At 35.7% G+C, this 16,384-nt stretch overlaps 2 protein-coding genes across 6 annotated transcripts; both read right to left on the bottom strand.

The window, feature by feature from the left end:
• Positions 1-1,724: 1,724 nt before the first annotated feature.
• On the bottom strand, positions 1,725-7,271 carry LOC107785032 (uncharacterized). Of its 5 annotated transcripts, none has more exons than XM_016606251.2 (4): positions 6,912-7,271; positions 2,854-3,954; positions 2,193-2,740; positions 1,725-2,094 (listed from the first exon to the last, which is right to left on the bottom strand). In XM_016606251.2, exons 2-4 carry the CDS (start codon positions 3,799-3,801, stop codon positions 1,992-1,994), a joined length of 1,599 nt encoding a protein of 532 aa, XP_016461737.1. In that variant the 5' UTR covers positions 3,802-3,954; positions 6,912-7,271; the 3' UTR covers positions 1,725-1,991. The 5 variants fall into 5 exon arrangements, with proteins under 5 accessions (XP_016461737.1, XP_016461741.1, XP_016461739.1 ...); XM_016606255.2 differs by having other exon boundaries at positions 2,193-2,725; positions 6,912-7,270; XM_016606253.2 differs by lacking the exon at positions 6,912-7,271 and adding an exon at positions 6,255-6,888.
• Positions 3,823-14,414, bottom strand: LOC142167295 (uncharacterized). The gene is made up of 9 exons (XM_075227459.1): positions 13,959-14,414; positions 13,818-13,913; positions 13,507-13,751; positions 12,029-13,346; positions 11,773-11,896; positions 11,010-11,474; positions 10,628-10,875; positions 4,121-4,216; positions 3,823-3,954 (listed from the first exon to the last, which is right to left on the bottom strand). Exons 1-9 carry the CDS (start codon positions 14,412-14,414, stop codon positions 3,823-3,825), a joined length of 3,180 nt encoding a protein of 1,059 aa, XP_075083560.1.
• Between the last annotated feature and the right edge of the window lie 1,970 nt (positions 14,415-16,384).

Below are 16,384 nucleotides of genomic sequence, written 5' to 3'. Positions count from 1 at the left end.
GTGAAGAGTAAAAGAAGAAATGCAGAGTAATTTGGCGTGAACCAGCCAAAAGCTTTACCAATTACCACGAACTTTTGGAGCAAAAACGTTGAGGATCAATTCTGAGAAATTTGTTCCTACAATCTTGATGTGTGAGAGAAAGATCGCGGAGAGAGAAAGAAGAAAAATCTTGCTGTGATTTGAGAGAGAACGTGTGTTAACTGAAAGAAAGAGAGAGAAAAAACATAAATAGTGTATTTCACGCCTCAACGGTAGTGTATACAATAAATACTTATTTTGCTATAAAATATAAAAGGTAGCTATAGATAATAATATTTTAAAATGATTTTGATTTATAATAAATAAGGTGTAATACTTTGCTATAGGAGGTAAAATTTCCTTTTTAACCTAGCTATATTATAATAGAAATCTATTTACCACCTTTATTTGGGTTCCTTATAAATTACTTTGTATATCTATATTTACAAGTTATATACAAAAGCATAAAAAAGAAAAAAATTCAAGATCCCTTAATTTTAGTCTGTCAGTTACACGACACCCATCCCCATTTCCAATAACCCCCTACATTTATAATTGTATATGTATCATAATTGTTGCATGAATTATATTACAAATGTATGATAATTGTATATTGTTACGAGCAGTTGTGAGTTCATGACGAATTTCACAGTTTGTATCACAAATATATGATAATTGTATAGTAATTTGTTAGTATTGTATCAGGTATTATTTTGGGTATTACTGTACCAGATACAAGTAAGATACAATTATGATACAAGTATGATACAATTATGTTTTAGGCATTGATGTATCTGATACAATTCAAATATAATTATGATATAGTTATCATACAATTCCTGAATATTTCTTCATTTTGAGTGTTGTCCAGTCTCCCAGCAAAAGAACAATGCAATTGATGATTTTTTAATAATATAAAGTTGTCGGCAATGGTGAAAAGAGAGAAGATGGAGATTCGAAGGTAATTATTATCACAATGTAGAGCTTGAAAAACAACAGAATTATGGTAATCAACCAAATCAACACTTGATTGGGTGAACACTTTGATTAGTGGTGTGGATCCTTTGTGAAATAACCAATCCACAATACCCCATTTGGCTGCCATTGATGCATTATAACTTATGTTCCCATTTGCAGATTTTGTCCCTATTTATATTACAAGGAAACACCCGTAATCCATTGGTTTTATTGGGAAAAAATTTGAGTTGTCCTTCAAAATTTCTTTGCTTACTTCTAATACGACAATCAAAGCCTGCAGAAAACACATGCCTTTCAAGGAGCAATGTATATAATTTGTGAATTGAGAATATGGAGATTCTGAGCAGATTAAGAGATTTTGATGTTAAAAAAAGAAAGGAGAGAGAAGAGGAGGGAAAAAAAAAAGGAAATGATATAATTGAATCCCTTAATTGAAGGCATTAATTATGAGGTGAGTGTCTTTTAAGGAGCAATGTATATAATTTGTAAGAAAAACTTAGATACTTATTAAAAACTACAAAACATAGAGAAAATAGATAAATAAATTTCTATTATATTATAGCTAGGTAATAATTTCTTTAAATAAATTCATATCGAGTAGGCCCACTAAGGGAGTAAAGTTCTCCTTATTAAGATGTTCTCCACACTCGAGACCTTTGCTTAAGAATGGAGAAATCTTCATTACACATCCTTAGAATAGACTCGCAAAGGAGCATACAGTAAGCAAGTTTAAGGTAATATGAGTTTCACTGCTAAATGATTGTATTATAGAAGGATCATATAAAGTAAGGAAAACAAAAATGTGAGGTTTTACATTTCACAGCCTCCGCTCTTAGCGAAAACAAACTCAAAGAGCCATCTAAACCTACCACCGCTGACATATTCCTAAGAGAATATCAACATTTATAATTACAAATACTCAATGGATCATGATTTCGGATTATAAGTGATGTATATTTTTGAACTAACAACCCTATTAAAAGAAATAAAAGGACTTAGAATCTACAACAGAGAAGGCTCTGCCTCCAACCCCCCTGTTTCCGCCTTCTTTCTGCCTTTGCCATTCTTACTGGACTACTGTTCCATTCATTCTGTAAGCTGCAAATACCAACACAAGTAAAATGTTAATCACATACTTGCAGCAACTGGAAGATAATGGGAAAAAAATATTAGCATAAGAAGTAGCAGAAGATTACACTGGGAAGGCAAAGGATCTAGCACTGGTTGTACTGCTATCTGACCGAAGAGAGACGCTGCCCGAATGTGATATAGGTCCTGAGTAAGTGATCAGACCAGATGCAGGTCCTCCTGCAGAAAAACTTGCCTCTCCATCTGCAAAATGACCATGCGTACCGAGGGGGAGATTATCAGAGGTTTTATCCTCGAGATTAGCCATATTTTTGGGGTCAAGAGATTGTCCATGAACACTGCTATCGCTCCTGTCCACACAGTTGGTAAAATGAATTTGACTACCAGCTGAAATGCCATCAGAACTCCCATCCTTGTGACTGGAGATGGCCTCTAATTTAAGGGATTTTTCAGGCAAGTTTTTGGCGATATTTTCCACACTGCTACTTAAAGTTGACTCAGTAGAGCTTTGGTCACAAGTAATAGCTCCAGCTTCCGACTTGCTATTGGAAAAGACGTTGCTACATGGCCCATTGTTGCTTGTTTCATCAGGTGCCGAGACTGCATTTTCGCTGTTGACAGTTGCTACGCCAGAAGGCATCTGCAGTTCAAGGAACTGCACTTGTAATCAAGTTTGGCCAAAGGAATGTGTCAAAAAACATGCACATAGACTTATCAACCACATGACATCAAAATATAGGCGACTTTGTAAAAATAACATAAACAAACCTGATCAGGCTGCTGTGCTGATTGATCAGCATCAGAGTTAGATTCTTTAGAATTCTGAATGCCGGATTCTTTTTCTGATGTGTTAATGGCTTTTTCCATTGTAGTACATTTTGATCCAAAAATCTTCATCACATCCTCTAGACAAGAATCCTTATCAGCACCTTTGCTGATATTATCTTCTGAGGAGGGTTTTAAACCACTTGGAACAAGCGACTGAGTGTCCTCATCTTCTGTAGTTGTATGATGAGCCAAAGCAATTTTGTCGGTATCTTCAACTGATGAAGTTTTATACTCACCTGTTGAGAGCAATTCACTGTCAATATTTCCCCTTGTATAGCTAGGGCGGTGTTCGTCAGCAGCTAGAGAAACAGACGAGTTGGGCTGATCATCTTTCTTGCTTTCAGTTACAATTTTATCCACTAGAGGTACACCCTCATCTATGCATCCCTCATCTATGCATATGTCTTTCATAATGTTATAGTTACTTTCTTTGTAGCAAATTGTCGATTCAGGCAATTTGCATTCCACGACACCCTTATCGATATATAAATGAGTGTCTATACCAAACAACTCTGAAGCAGAGGTAAATGGTGCATTAGAGACTATGGCTCCATTTTCTTTATCATCAACGTCAACAATCATCGAGCCCTCAAATTCTGGAATACTCCAGGCATGATCTCTATCTTCTGTGTCACATGCAAAAGGATTTCCATTTCTCTTGCAAGTAGTTTCATGTTTGTTACTTCTTGAAATATCTTCAAAAAATACAGAGCCATTAAGTTCCTGATGTTTCCAGAATTCGTTCCTCTCTTTTGTTTCACTTTCCAAAGAGTCTTTACCGCCGTGATAACCATTTGAATCAAGCAGATCTTTTGTTGGAAAGACTAAAGACTTAGACTCATTGTAACCATTTGAGTGATTTAATATCTCGTCCAGATTTTCCTTCATGGTGGCCTTCTCTTCAGCGTGTTAAGACACTGTCGTCGCATTCAAATACATGGAATACAAACAGACGATCAATGTCCACAGGCGATTTAACTTCTCAATGCAAGAACCAAGTTGAGTGATAATACGTTCTATTGAGTCCTGTTTAGGTGCAATCTGACAATATAACATTAAGACGTAAAGCATCCCATAAATAGATAAGTATTTGAACAAATTCAATGGGCAGTAAGGCAAAGATAACCAGAAACAGGATGTATCAGATTAATTCACTCCTTATTGTATTAAAAGTAGAAAAAAAGCCATCGGCGAGCTTAAGACCTACGAAAGATGCATTCTTAGCAGCAGCAGAAAATTCATAGATTACATCAGTTGGACGAGTCTGGAGAATTCTCACAAGCAGTGAAGCAAACATCAACGTCTGAGGTAGATATATATGACTCAGAAAGCTATGTCAACAGACTTTCCAAAATATGTTTAGGAGGAACTGGCTGTGAATACTTGCAAATTCCTTGACAAGGATAATTTTAGCAACATATTCGACCCAAAAAAAGTAGCCGGAAACAATATAGCATAACATGCCAAACCATCTAGTAGTAATAACGAGAGAACAGTGGCCAAGAATGCAAACAATCTAACGCTGCCTCATTCCCAAACTAAGTACGGACTGCTATATGAATCCTCTACAGTCTATAACCATTCCACTCTGCAGCACCAGTTGTCTTTTCATTCATACTACTTAATTTGTCTATTAAGCAAATTAGGAGTTCTGAAAGTTAGATTATTTCTACATCATACACCTATCCTTACACTTAACATACAAGTTTCTGACCATATACAACGCGAAGCCCAAAAACAAAATAGAATCAGAATGACAGTGAACCAGTTTCAGATACCACTGGAGATAGATCTAATGGCTTTTGCACGATAAACATGAGGGAACAATGGAAATAGTTCAGATCATCTAACATGAGTTCAATAGAAATAATTTAACGCGCCATGACCAAAGGATTAAGCAAGGCGGACTACTGTCAGTAACACATCAGAGAAAACTTCAGTTACAGAAAAACAACCAGCTGATTTTCTGTTGCACAGGATTCACACAAACTTAAAATTAAAAAAGAAATTACAATTTTAAAGAAAATGCCAAAGGTGCATAATGATCTCACTCAAACATGCAAGAAAATTACAAAAACAAAGCAAGTTGCCTTACCTCCTGTACAAATAGTCACTTTTTATGTTAAATTGCCTAACCACATGGCAGCTGAACTTTGTCCATAGTAGATAAAGAAAAGGACAAGAATTGGTCATTTCAACTTTGAAAATTTTGTACATTGCTTAAACGGCTAAAATACAAGCCCATTTCCTAAGTCAATGACCAATCCCCACCATTTATTTTGTCCTTTAGCTATCTAATACTTCCACTATTCCAGTTTATGTGAACCTATTTCCTTTTTGATCCGTTCCAAAAAGAATGACCAATTTCAAAATTTGGTAACAATTTAGCTTAAACTTACAATTTTACCCTTAATAAGAAGTTTTTATAACCACACAAATACTCTGGGCCCCTTTTTGATTTGTTTAGGACCACAAATTCTAAAAGTCTTCATTTTTTCTTAAACTCCGTGTCCAGTCAAATAGATTCACCTAAATTGGAACGGAGGGAATACAAATTACCTATGTTACTCGGACTCTCCAAAAGTGATCCCATACCCGTGTCGGATCCTCCAAAAATACACTAAATTTGGAGGATCCGACATGCACCCAACAATATTTTTGAAGAGTCCAAGTAACATAGTAAATTACCACTCACTTCTAACTGGATCTAATCCCTTATTAATATTTTAATTCACCCCCTCAAAAGGATAACTAAAAAATTAGAAAAATAATGAAAAAGGCCTTGTCCAGATTTATACATTCTGGCAGGTTCTTCTCAGATCCCAATAAAATTCACAATCTTATAAAACCATAATTAAAAGGGTAAATTTTTATATTTTAAATTCTTTAATCATACGATAATATTTGGGTTTGGGTTTGGGTTTCATAACAAAGTATCAAAACACCTTTAATCCCAAATAAGTTACGGCCAGCTATATGAATTTTCACTAATAATTTCATATAAACTCATTTCAGGCTAATACTAATCAAGATGAAAAAAAATAAAAATTCTAGAAATTTATTATATTTTCTACTGATATATAAATCTCGGAAAAGCTAAACAAACTTAGAACACTAAATAGTAAATACAGCTTAAAATTTCAGAAATGAAGAGCAAAGAGAAAAACAAAGACAACACTAAGAAAATGCAATCATAGCCATGGAATACTAACTGCAAAAGGCAAGCTAAATCAACAGATAAATCCCAAAATCTGAGACCCCCTTCTGCATCAACACAGACAAACAAATTCACATAAATAGAGAGAAAAAATGTACAAATATTTAGAGAGAGAGAGATATACCAACTAATGAATTCTTGGCCTGATGAAATGGCAAAAAGTCATGCCATTTAAATTCAATCAACATAGGCAAATAAGAAACAAAATGAATGTGAAAGAAAAGAGTGTAATTTGAAGTAAGAGGAGCAAAAAGGAAAAGGAGGAAGATAGCAGTATTAAATCAACAAACCCAAAATGGTAAAAAAATCTCTTTCTCTCTCTTAATGCAATTAATATTCACTTGTCATCTGTGCACTCTGTACAGGTACATGTGTACTGTGCTTGTACATATAGCATATATAGAAAAGCACTAAATGAATTTTATACTATCAGTATGTAATTTTATCTTTCTTTATTATTTAACTAGTAAATTACATGGTTTAGACTTTAGTGCACGTTCCAAATTCGGTTAACTTTTTTTGTTTGACAATGTGTATTCACCACTTTTCTAGTGAAAATTAATGTAAATATATATTTCCACAAAAACAAAAATCAGCTATATACTGATTTACAACTGTAGGAAGGCTACGTGCATTTAAAACAGTGCTAATAAATGGAAAGAGAAGAAGAGAAAAAAGAAACTTTTGGAAGGCACTAATTAGTGGCTACAGAAAGACAACAGTATTAATTATTTGCTCTATATTTAACAACAAAAAAGAAAAGAACAAGGTGCCGGCTTACCGTCTACCGAGAAGCAGATCACCGCCGCCTCCCGTTATCAAGTGCCGTCTTGTTTGCATAAATCAAATTCCACTAAGATCCACAACACACACACACTATGTATATAAAAAAGTAAGCCGGAGTTCGTATAAAATTTGGGTGTTAGAAAAAATAGAGAAGTTTTGAGAGATGAGAGTGTGAGAAATAAGGAAAAGGGGAATGGAATGGAAGAGCTGACTTTTTTGCAGATATATATGTATGGAGGAGAAGAAAAGGGACAGGAGAGAGAGTCAAAGGTGAATCGGATCTGAGCTGTTTGGTTGGGTTTCTGACATTTGCTTTTAGGCCAAACTCCGAAGAGCAATTTTATAGTTTTTCTTTTTTGGATTTTGAGTTACAACAACAACTGGTCTTTTTATACGTTTTTCATATTTATATCAAACTAAATAATTTAATTTTAACTGTTAAATTTAATATATATATATATATATATATATATATATATATATATATATATAAATAATCATGACTAAGAAATAACGGTAGATTTTTACCTTTCTATACAATATTTGAAACTTTATTACCTCCACTCAAGTTTCAATTCAATTACATAAGCATATATAATTTATCAATTATATACTCCCTCCGTTTCGATTTAGATGACACACTTTCCTTATTAGTCCGTTCAAAAAAAGAATGACACATTTCTATATTTGGAAACAATTTAACTTTAAACTTTTCATTCTACTCACTTTACCCTTAGTGAGAAACTTTTATAGCCACACAAGTATCATGGCCCCACAAAGCTTTTACCCCTTAAGCAGTTGAGACCACATATTTTTAAAGTCTTTCTTTTCTTTCTTAAACTTTGTGCCAAGTCAAACTACCTCATCTAAATTGAAACGGAAGGAATACATTTTAGGAATTTAATGAGAAATCAATTAACTCATATAATCTCTCTAACGTACATATTCCACTCCCCCCATATTTCTCTGTCCATAATTCCCACGATTTTGTACTATCTCCCTCCATTAAGGCTCTCTTCCATTTTTGTTCAAAAATCTTTTATAATCTCTCTCAATCTTTCTGAATTCTCGCTCTAAATCCTACGAAAATAGTAGCAGCTTAAAATTTTCCTTCCCTTACAATGAAGAAGAAAGTAGTTCCGAAGAATAGCCCTAAAAAAGCTAATATTGGTGATATTTCTACTTTTGATTTAGGTGTTTTCTCACAAGATTCACTCAAAAAAGTAGTGAAATCGGCACATGCAAAATTCAGAGACAAAGTCCAAGCTTTTCCCTCATGAAGCTAGGGCAGAAGCTCGAACAAAACTCAAGCATGACAGGGATGCTGGTGAAGCTTCGACATCTGCAAATCAGCAAAGCGGAAGGGCAAAAAAATTGCTCGTGATGATGATTTCGTCGAAGAAGAAGTTATCCCGAAACCTGCAAAAAAAAGAATCAAAGTTTCTCCTACTGTCAAACCTTCAAAAAAGAAGAAGATTCAAAAATTACCTAAAACTATACCCCAACAGTCACTGGAGAAGGTAAAATTTTAGTAGTTACAATTTTATTTTTTTTAAGTTACAAAACCTGTTCTCATTCTCATGACTATACATATATATATATTTTTTATTTGTAGAAATTTTGTCTACATTGTGTATATTTGTTGTTGGTTATCAACTTTTCTACATTTCCTAAAAAAATATAGATTTCTTGTATAGTATTCGAAATTATTTTGTTAGGGAATGTACTACATGATTTAGTTGGTTTTATTGGTTATTATTTGCTCTATTTGTAGATGTTAGTTTTATTTTCTGTAAACAAATTGTATATATTATGTCTAGTTGTTACTTTCTAATTTCTTGCTCTAAACATAATTTTATCAGTGTATTTGTAGCTTCAATGTAGTCAGTTGTTATATATGTTTACTAATTTTGTAACTTACTTGTATGCAATGTATTAATGTCTTTCTGATTGTAGCTAAATTGTAGTATAATTGTATTTATTTTATTTTTTGGTCTTCAAACAAGTTTTATTAACTTATTGTTTCTTTTGGTGCAGAATCGAACAATTTTTGTACCACATGATGTTCATTATGGCATCACTAGGTTCCAGACATTATCCGACCCTGTTGTTCCTAGCCAAATAAGGTGTTATTGTCTGAAAATGGGTTAAAGTTGTTTAAAAAGACATGTTTTGGCCATTTTCTTTCCCTGCCCAAAATATGTATCCAAAATTAGGCAATTCACCTTCTCATGAAGTATGAATTGAACGCATCTGATTCTGATTTTTTACAGCAGAGATAAAGGGTGAGAGGCTGAACTTTGGGTTGAGGGAGTTTGCCCTTATCACTAGCCTTAGATTTTTTTTACAGAAGTAACAAATTTTGGTTACACAACTAAGTATGACCGTAAAACAACGAGGAGCTATTTTTCGAACAAGGAAAAAGTTGAGAAGTCATACTTGAAACAAATTATAACCAGCCGTAGTTGGGTGAATGATGAGGATGTAGTCAAGTTGTGTATTCTTTATCTGATAGAATTCTTCCTCTGTCTTTCAGAGAAAGATAATGGTTTGATAGACCATTTTAGGTTCTACTTGGTAGACTCGGGGCAGTATGCGAATTTCGCATGGGGAATCGAAACTTATACACAATTGCTTCAGTCCGTTAGGCACAAGCTCAACCCTTCTGTGCATTTTTATCTCATTCGAGATTTTCCACTCGCTATGCAAATCTGGTTGTATGAGTATTGCTCTACAGTCAATATCGATATAGCTACAATGGTAATTTGATCCCCCGCTTACTTAACTGGACAACTAGTAAGGACAAGATATGGATATCTGCATTAGAAGAGAGAATGATCAAACCATCGTGGATCAAGGTAAATATTTTTTACTTCTGGACAGACAATATAATACAAATTATCTACACATTTTATATATATTATTTTTCTTTTTTTAAATAAATTCACTAGGCGAGGTGCCTAGGGCTGATTTTTATATATATCTAAAAAAAAATAAAATATAATGTCAATGAGTCTAAGTAGTGCAGTTGCCTACGTAATAAAATTACATACTCCTTATTATCAATCTTGAGTGATGTTCTCAAAATTGATATCACATTATGTACTAAAAAGTGGCTAAAGTAAAAAATGGCCATAATTTGCAATGATTCTTGTGTGTTTGCCATATTGGCCCTGCTTGTTAGTGATTTTAGACCTTGTGGTGATTATATCCTTTGCATGGAAGAATACATTCTCATGTGTTGAGTACCTGCAAATATTTGAGATACCCAGATCTGTAGCCAAATATTGTATTTTTTCAAGTGTCCAGTACTTAATGTGCATGGTGGCTATGTCATTTTGAGCCCAGATTTTGTTCATGATCCCTGCCTTTGAATGTGAATATCCCCATGTGTGTTGTAGGTGTTGTTGATGCTAAGCAACTCCTTGTTGTCCATCTCTTGTAGCCCATATATGCCTTTGAAAAGCAGTGCCTCGCCTATATAAAATTGGGCAGTGTTGTGAACATGACCTCTTGTGTCCAGAATTGCAGCTCGATTCCTGGGCCTATGTGTGAATCTCCTCCTGAAACCTCTTCCTTGCATATCACTAATGTTGTAGGTGTAGAGCAACTACATGTTGTCTAGCTTATGTTCCTTGTGAAGTCCTTCGAAATACACTGCCCCGTCCATGGAAATCTGGGCAGTGTTTGTTTCTTGTGTTTGATTCTAACCTTGTCAACTTGTATTTTGTAAGCAATTGCTGAGTTGATTACTATTTTTAACACAGTAGAACAGTGGACATGAAAATTCTCATGCCAAAGTTCTCCCATAATGTCGTAATCACTCAGCTGTCTCCTAAGCATCACCAATGCCATGCTTGTGCCTACCCCTGCTTCCCTTTCATTGGAATAAGTACATAGTACTAATACTACCAAATGAGAGTTATTCAAGGAATAAGGCATGGTTACAGTAGTGTTTCCTGCAAAAAAGAAAACTACGCTAGCAAAAGTTATGGTCACCATACTCTCCTCCATAATGAGTTGAGCATGATGATCGAGTATGTTCCCAGACTTTTCCCTTCTCCTGCTAACCCTTTCCTCCTCTCCTCCTAACTCCTTGAAACCTTTACTCTTAAATATGGGCATTGCAACTTATCACTATTGACAATTCTTCTCCCTTTGACATCCGACTCTCCAAAACTGATGCATTCCATAGGTCCATTATCCAGAGCATAGTTGGCAATGTGATCTGCCAATTGGTTACCTTCTCTGAGTGTATGTGATATTTTCAAATGACATCTACCCATCAGCTCCCTTATCTCCTCAACATACACAACCACAGACCATGGTGTACTCCATTCCCCTTGAATTACATTCTTAACAAGCATTGAATCAGTATGCAAATCAATAAGAATATAGTCATGCTCCACACAGTATTTCAATGCTTCTAAGATGGCTCTCACCCCAACTTCTATGTTTGTGCCTTCTGGTATTTCCTTGCCACATGCATACACAACATTTCCTTCTTCATTCCCCAACACATAGCCAAAAGAACTCCTACCTGGATTGTCCCTTAATGCTTCATTTGTGTTGACTTTTATTCATCCATGCTCAGGAAACTCCCACAGTACCTTCGTGTACTTCAGTTTAGGAGTATATTGCTCCATCATATGAATCAAGTCTTGCCATTTATGTGGGACATTTTGAAGGCTAGGCTTTCTGACCTTTACTAGATATTGAAGAGTGGTTGATACCTGATAGATGACCCTATTCACTGATAATGCATCTTTATATTTGTAGCAGCTTCTCATTTTCCATAATTCCCACACAATGATCGATGGTAGAGCCTGTATTATTGGTTGTAGTCTTGGAATCACTTGTGCTATCCAACACTTCACCACAGCTTGGTGCAAAGTCAATCTTTCCTGCACATGAGAGAAAATAGTACCACACTTTCCTGGCAGCATATGACTTGAAAAACAAGTGTGGTAGTGTTTCCTCCTGAGATTTCGCACAACACCAACACTTAGAAGCCATTAAATATCCCAGCCTTTTGAAAAAATCATCTAAGGGCAGCTTATTCTTCCACACTTTTCACATAAAGAATGACACTTTGAAAGGCAGTCCCTTCACCCAAATCATCCTATATGCATTGCAGGGTTCCTTCCTCTTCCTGACATATTCCCATGTAGATTTAACACTAAACTCTCCCCTTGTTTCGAGCATCCAATATGGCTTGTCCAGTACCATATTATCAACATGATGCTTTATGTTCTGAATAATATGATTAGCCAAATCTTCAGGAAGCAACATCTTTAACTTATGATCATCCCATGCTCTACTTCGCACTACTTTCCAAACATTCTGGACAGATTCATCGCAGAAGAAATCTGGTGGAGTGATGAAATAGAGGCCCCCCAATCTAGTCCAATTCTCAAACCAAAACAAGGAGGATCCCATCTTTGGTTGCCATGCTATTTGATGCTCAATATGATCCCTGCATTCTATCATTTTTCTCCAAACATGAGAACCATTTTTTCTCCAAGGAACTACAATAGAATTCATCTTCTTGTAATATTTTTGGCTCATGAATGAGCTCCATAAGGATGGTTTAGTACGAAAATTCCACCATAGCTTGTAAAATAATAATTTAGACACATCATGGAGTGATCTAAATCCTATTCCCCCTTCTTCTTGTGGAAAACATAATGTGTCCCAAGAATCCCAGTGTCTGCTTCCACCCTCAATCGAATTACTCCAAAAAACTCCTGCCATGAGTTTATGAAGTTTGTTGATCACAAATGCTGGTGCATTGACTGCTGACAATAGGTGAATAGGCATGCTTTGTAATACATGTGATATCAATACTGCCCTGCCTCCTATAGATAAAAGCTTGCCCTTCCATGATTGCATTTTATTCAACACCTTGTTCATGAGTCCTTGATAAAATTTCATATTTCTTCTAGCATAAAAGATTGGACATCCCAAGTAAGTGAATGGAAAATTCTGCCTAGTAATCCCAGTAACCCTTTCCACCTTCCTCCCTACTTCTTCATTTGTGAGATGATGTATATACACGACAGATTTGGTTTTGTTAATTAACTGACCTGATGCTGCTTCATAATCTTTCAAAACTTCCATGATTAATCTTAATGAAATTGCACATGAAGAAGAGAATATTATCGTGTCATCTGCATATGCCAAATGATTGATCTTAGGACTCCACTTTGGCAAATCAAATCCACAAAAGTATAGATTCAAATGGAGAGCATTCAATCCTCTTGATATTGCCTCAGCTGCTAAGATGAAAAGTGCAGGAGATAGAGGATCTCCCTGCTTAACTCCTCTTGTAGACTTGAAAAATCCATGTGGTTTCCCATTGATAAGCACTGAGTACCAATTGTTTGATATAATTCCAAACACCCAGCTAATAAACCTCTCAGAAGCCCATCTTCCTCAACATTTTGGTCAGAAATATCCATGAAAGTCTATCATCTCCAACAATGTCCCAGCAAGAGTGAAAGAAGCTACCATTGAATCCATCTGGCCCTCCAGCATTGTCACCATTTAGCCCTTACAGTGCATGCTTCACCTCTTCTCTAGTAGGCTACCTCAATAGTTCTTGATTCTGCTCCATATCCACCATGTAAGGTACATGATCAATGATTCCAAATTCTGAAGGAACTACATCTTCATGAAACTGTGCTTGAAAAAACTTCACAGCCTCATCAGCCACTACTTCCTTATCTTCAATCCAGTCACCATAACTGTTTTGGATTCTTTTCAATTGTAATCTCTTTCTCTTCCCATTTACGTGTGCATGAAAGAACTTGGTATTTCTATCTCCATCATTGAACTATGTCATTCCAGATTTCTGTTTCCAGAACTTCTCCTCTAATGTTAGATATTTGATCAACTCTACCTGGACCTTTTGAAGCCTCTCCCTATTTTGCAGCGTAGGATTTAGTTCAAACTGTGATTCATGCACTTTAGCCACTTCCTCCAGTCTATCTATCTTCTGAAAAATATCACCAAATGTTGCCCTACTCTATGTGGATAATGCCTTCTTCAATCTCTTAATCTTGTGGTTGAAAAGAATGAATGGATCTGCATGAAAATCTGCTTGCCAATTCTCCTTCACCACTGCCTTATACGACTCATGTTCTGTCCAGAACTTAAGAAATCTGAAGCTCTTCTTAATTGGTACTGAATCTGAATTATATGTAAGTAACAAAGGACAATGGTCTGACCCAATCTTAGACAAATGAGTGATCTCCAATCCTAGCCATAATTGTTGTAGCTCCATGTTTGCAAACACTCGATCTAATCTCTTGAAAATGCAATCTTCTTCAGCTCTCCCATTCCACCAAGTATATATACTTCCTTTAAAGCCCATATCAGTAAGATTACAAGTGTTCATACAGTGCCCGAAGTTATCTACTTTATTTAGTAAAATTGGCAGCCCTCCAAATTTCTCTTCTTTATCCCAAATAACATTGAAATCACCCCCACTAGCCATGGTGTAGTCATATCTCGAGCCAAATAATACAAAGAATCCCAAAGCTCAATTCTTTCAATGTGATCACACTTAGCATAAACAAGGGTAAGAATGAACTCTTTGTGATCTTCAGTATCATATAACTTTAAAGTTAAATTCTGCACCATATCAATCACTACTGTTACATCAAATCTTTTATTAATAAAAGCTCAAATCTCATTAGAGGTATTCACAATTGCCTGTGCAACTCCAATTTGCCTTCTGTACTTCTCTAATTTCTTTGACTGTTGCATTGGTTCCATGATCCTAATAAAATGAAAATGATATTTCCTTTGCATTGTGACGAGCCTTTCAAAAGCTTCTTGAGTATTAACTTATCTAATATTCCATATAAGAGCATTCATCTCTAATTGATGAATAGTTCTCCTTGTTTGGACCCCAGGTGGCTGCACACTAGGAACCTCATTGACCTGCTTTTTTCTGCCTGTAGCAGCTGATTTGTCTCCTTTTTCTATACCTTTCTCCATGTGTCTAGGTGATAAATCCCCTTGTCTAGCAACATTCCTGAAATTTTGATATGTTGATTCCGCATCTAAATCTCTTCCCTTACCTCCAGAATTGTCCTCCATTTCTTTCTACTGTTAAAGTGCCACAATCTGATTCTTATTTGGCTTAGGAATCAAAGTTTTTGTTGCAGATCTGGTTGTAGTTTCTTTGATCATTTATTCAGCAACATTTGGACTTGTAATAACTTCATTATGCCCTATCAGTTCCAACTTCTCCTGAGTTGGATTTTTGTTCTTCTTATTTGCAATTTGCTGCTTCTCACCTCCACTAGGATCTTCAGGATCAATTGATTCATTCATTGGTATTTTATGTATAGAAGAGTTTGAACCTTCCACCTTAATTAAAGTACCATTCATTTTTGTAATCTTCTCATCTGCATGTACATCATCCTTGTTAGTCTTTCCATTCACACTGATTTCTTCACCTTGTGGCTCATCATCAGTTTTCAATGTAGCATTATCTTCCTCCTCATATCCTTCAGATAAATCTCCTTCATTTGAATCCTCCTCTGTCTGATCACACCATAACCTTCCACCTGAAAAGTTGATTTTTTGCTTCAACATTTCCTGCTCAGCTAGTACCTCAGAATCAGTTTCATGTGATGGTATTTCTTGGCATGATTGATTCGTAGTGACATTGTTGGCTGCAAAAGTTTTACTAACCCATTGAGCTATGGTTTCTTTCACTGTTTCCTGTCCCTTCTCCACATCATGATTGCCTTCCTTTGTAACAGTAGCCTCATTAGCTGCCTGAATCCCTGTTGAACTAGGAGTAAACGTAGGTGCTGCAGGGTTTAAACTTCTCCCAGTTTCCTTAGAAATAGGATTTGGACTGTTCTGAACATTGTTGGTATTCACTAATACTAGTTGATTATTCTCATCTGTCTCATCTTCATCATTCTCTAATGCAACAAACTTATTTGTTGTCTGAATTTGTTGAGCAGGAGCAGTAGTAACAGGAGTAGCAGTAGTTGGAACCATCTACATCCCTGAGGTACCTTGACCTTGTTGAGATTTACTAGCACTAACTGGAAATATTTCTTTTCCAGTTGGTCCTTGCACCATAGGTTGCTTTGTACAATTCCTCACTCGATTATCCCTAACTTCTTTCCATTGTTCTCCAACATTCCCAACCACTTTCCCACTAGATAGGATCATAATTGGATTCTTCTGAGAGTTCTAATCTGTACCCTTAGCAGTAGGAGCTTGTTTCTCTCTATCAACTTTCACAAATAATTTTGGATGCAACCTCCAACATGTTTCCTCATCATGACCTTGCAGCTTGCACTCCTTACAGTACTTTGGTATATAGTCATATTGGACCTTCACCCATTCAGTTCTAACAGTACCATTATCTTCATCTTTGATATCTATTCTCACTCTTTTGGGCAGCTCATCTAATAGATCCACCTGGACCTTAACCCT

This window comes from Nicotiana tabacum, chromosome 12, assembly GCF_000715075.1.
Source record: "Nicotiana tabacum cultivar K326 chromosome 12, ASM71507v2, whole genome shotgun sequence".
NCBI lineage: Eukaryota > Viridiplantae > Streptophyta > Magnoliopsida > Solanales > Solanaceae > Nicotiana > Nicotiana tabacum.
Note: the sequence above shows the minus strand (reverse complement) of the source record. Positions and strands in the feature narration are given on the sequence as shown.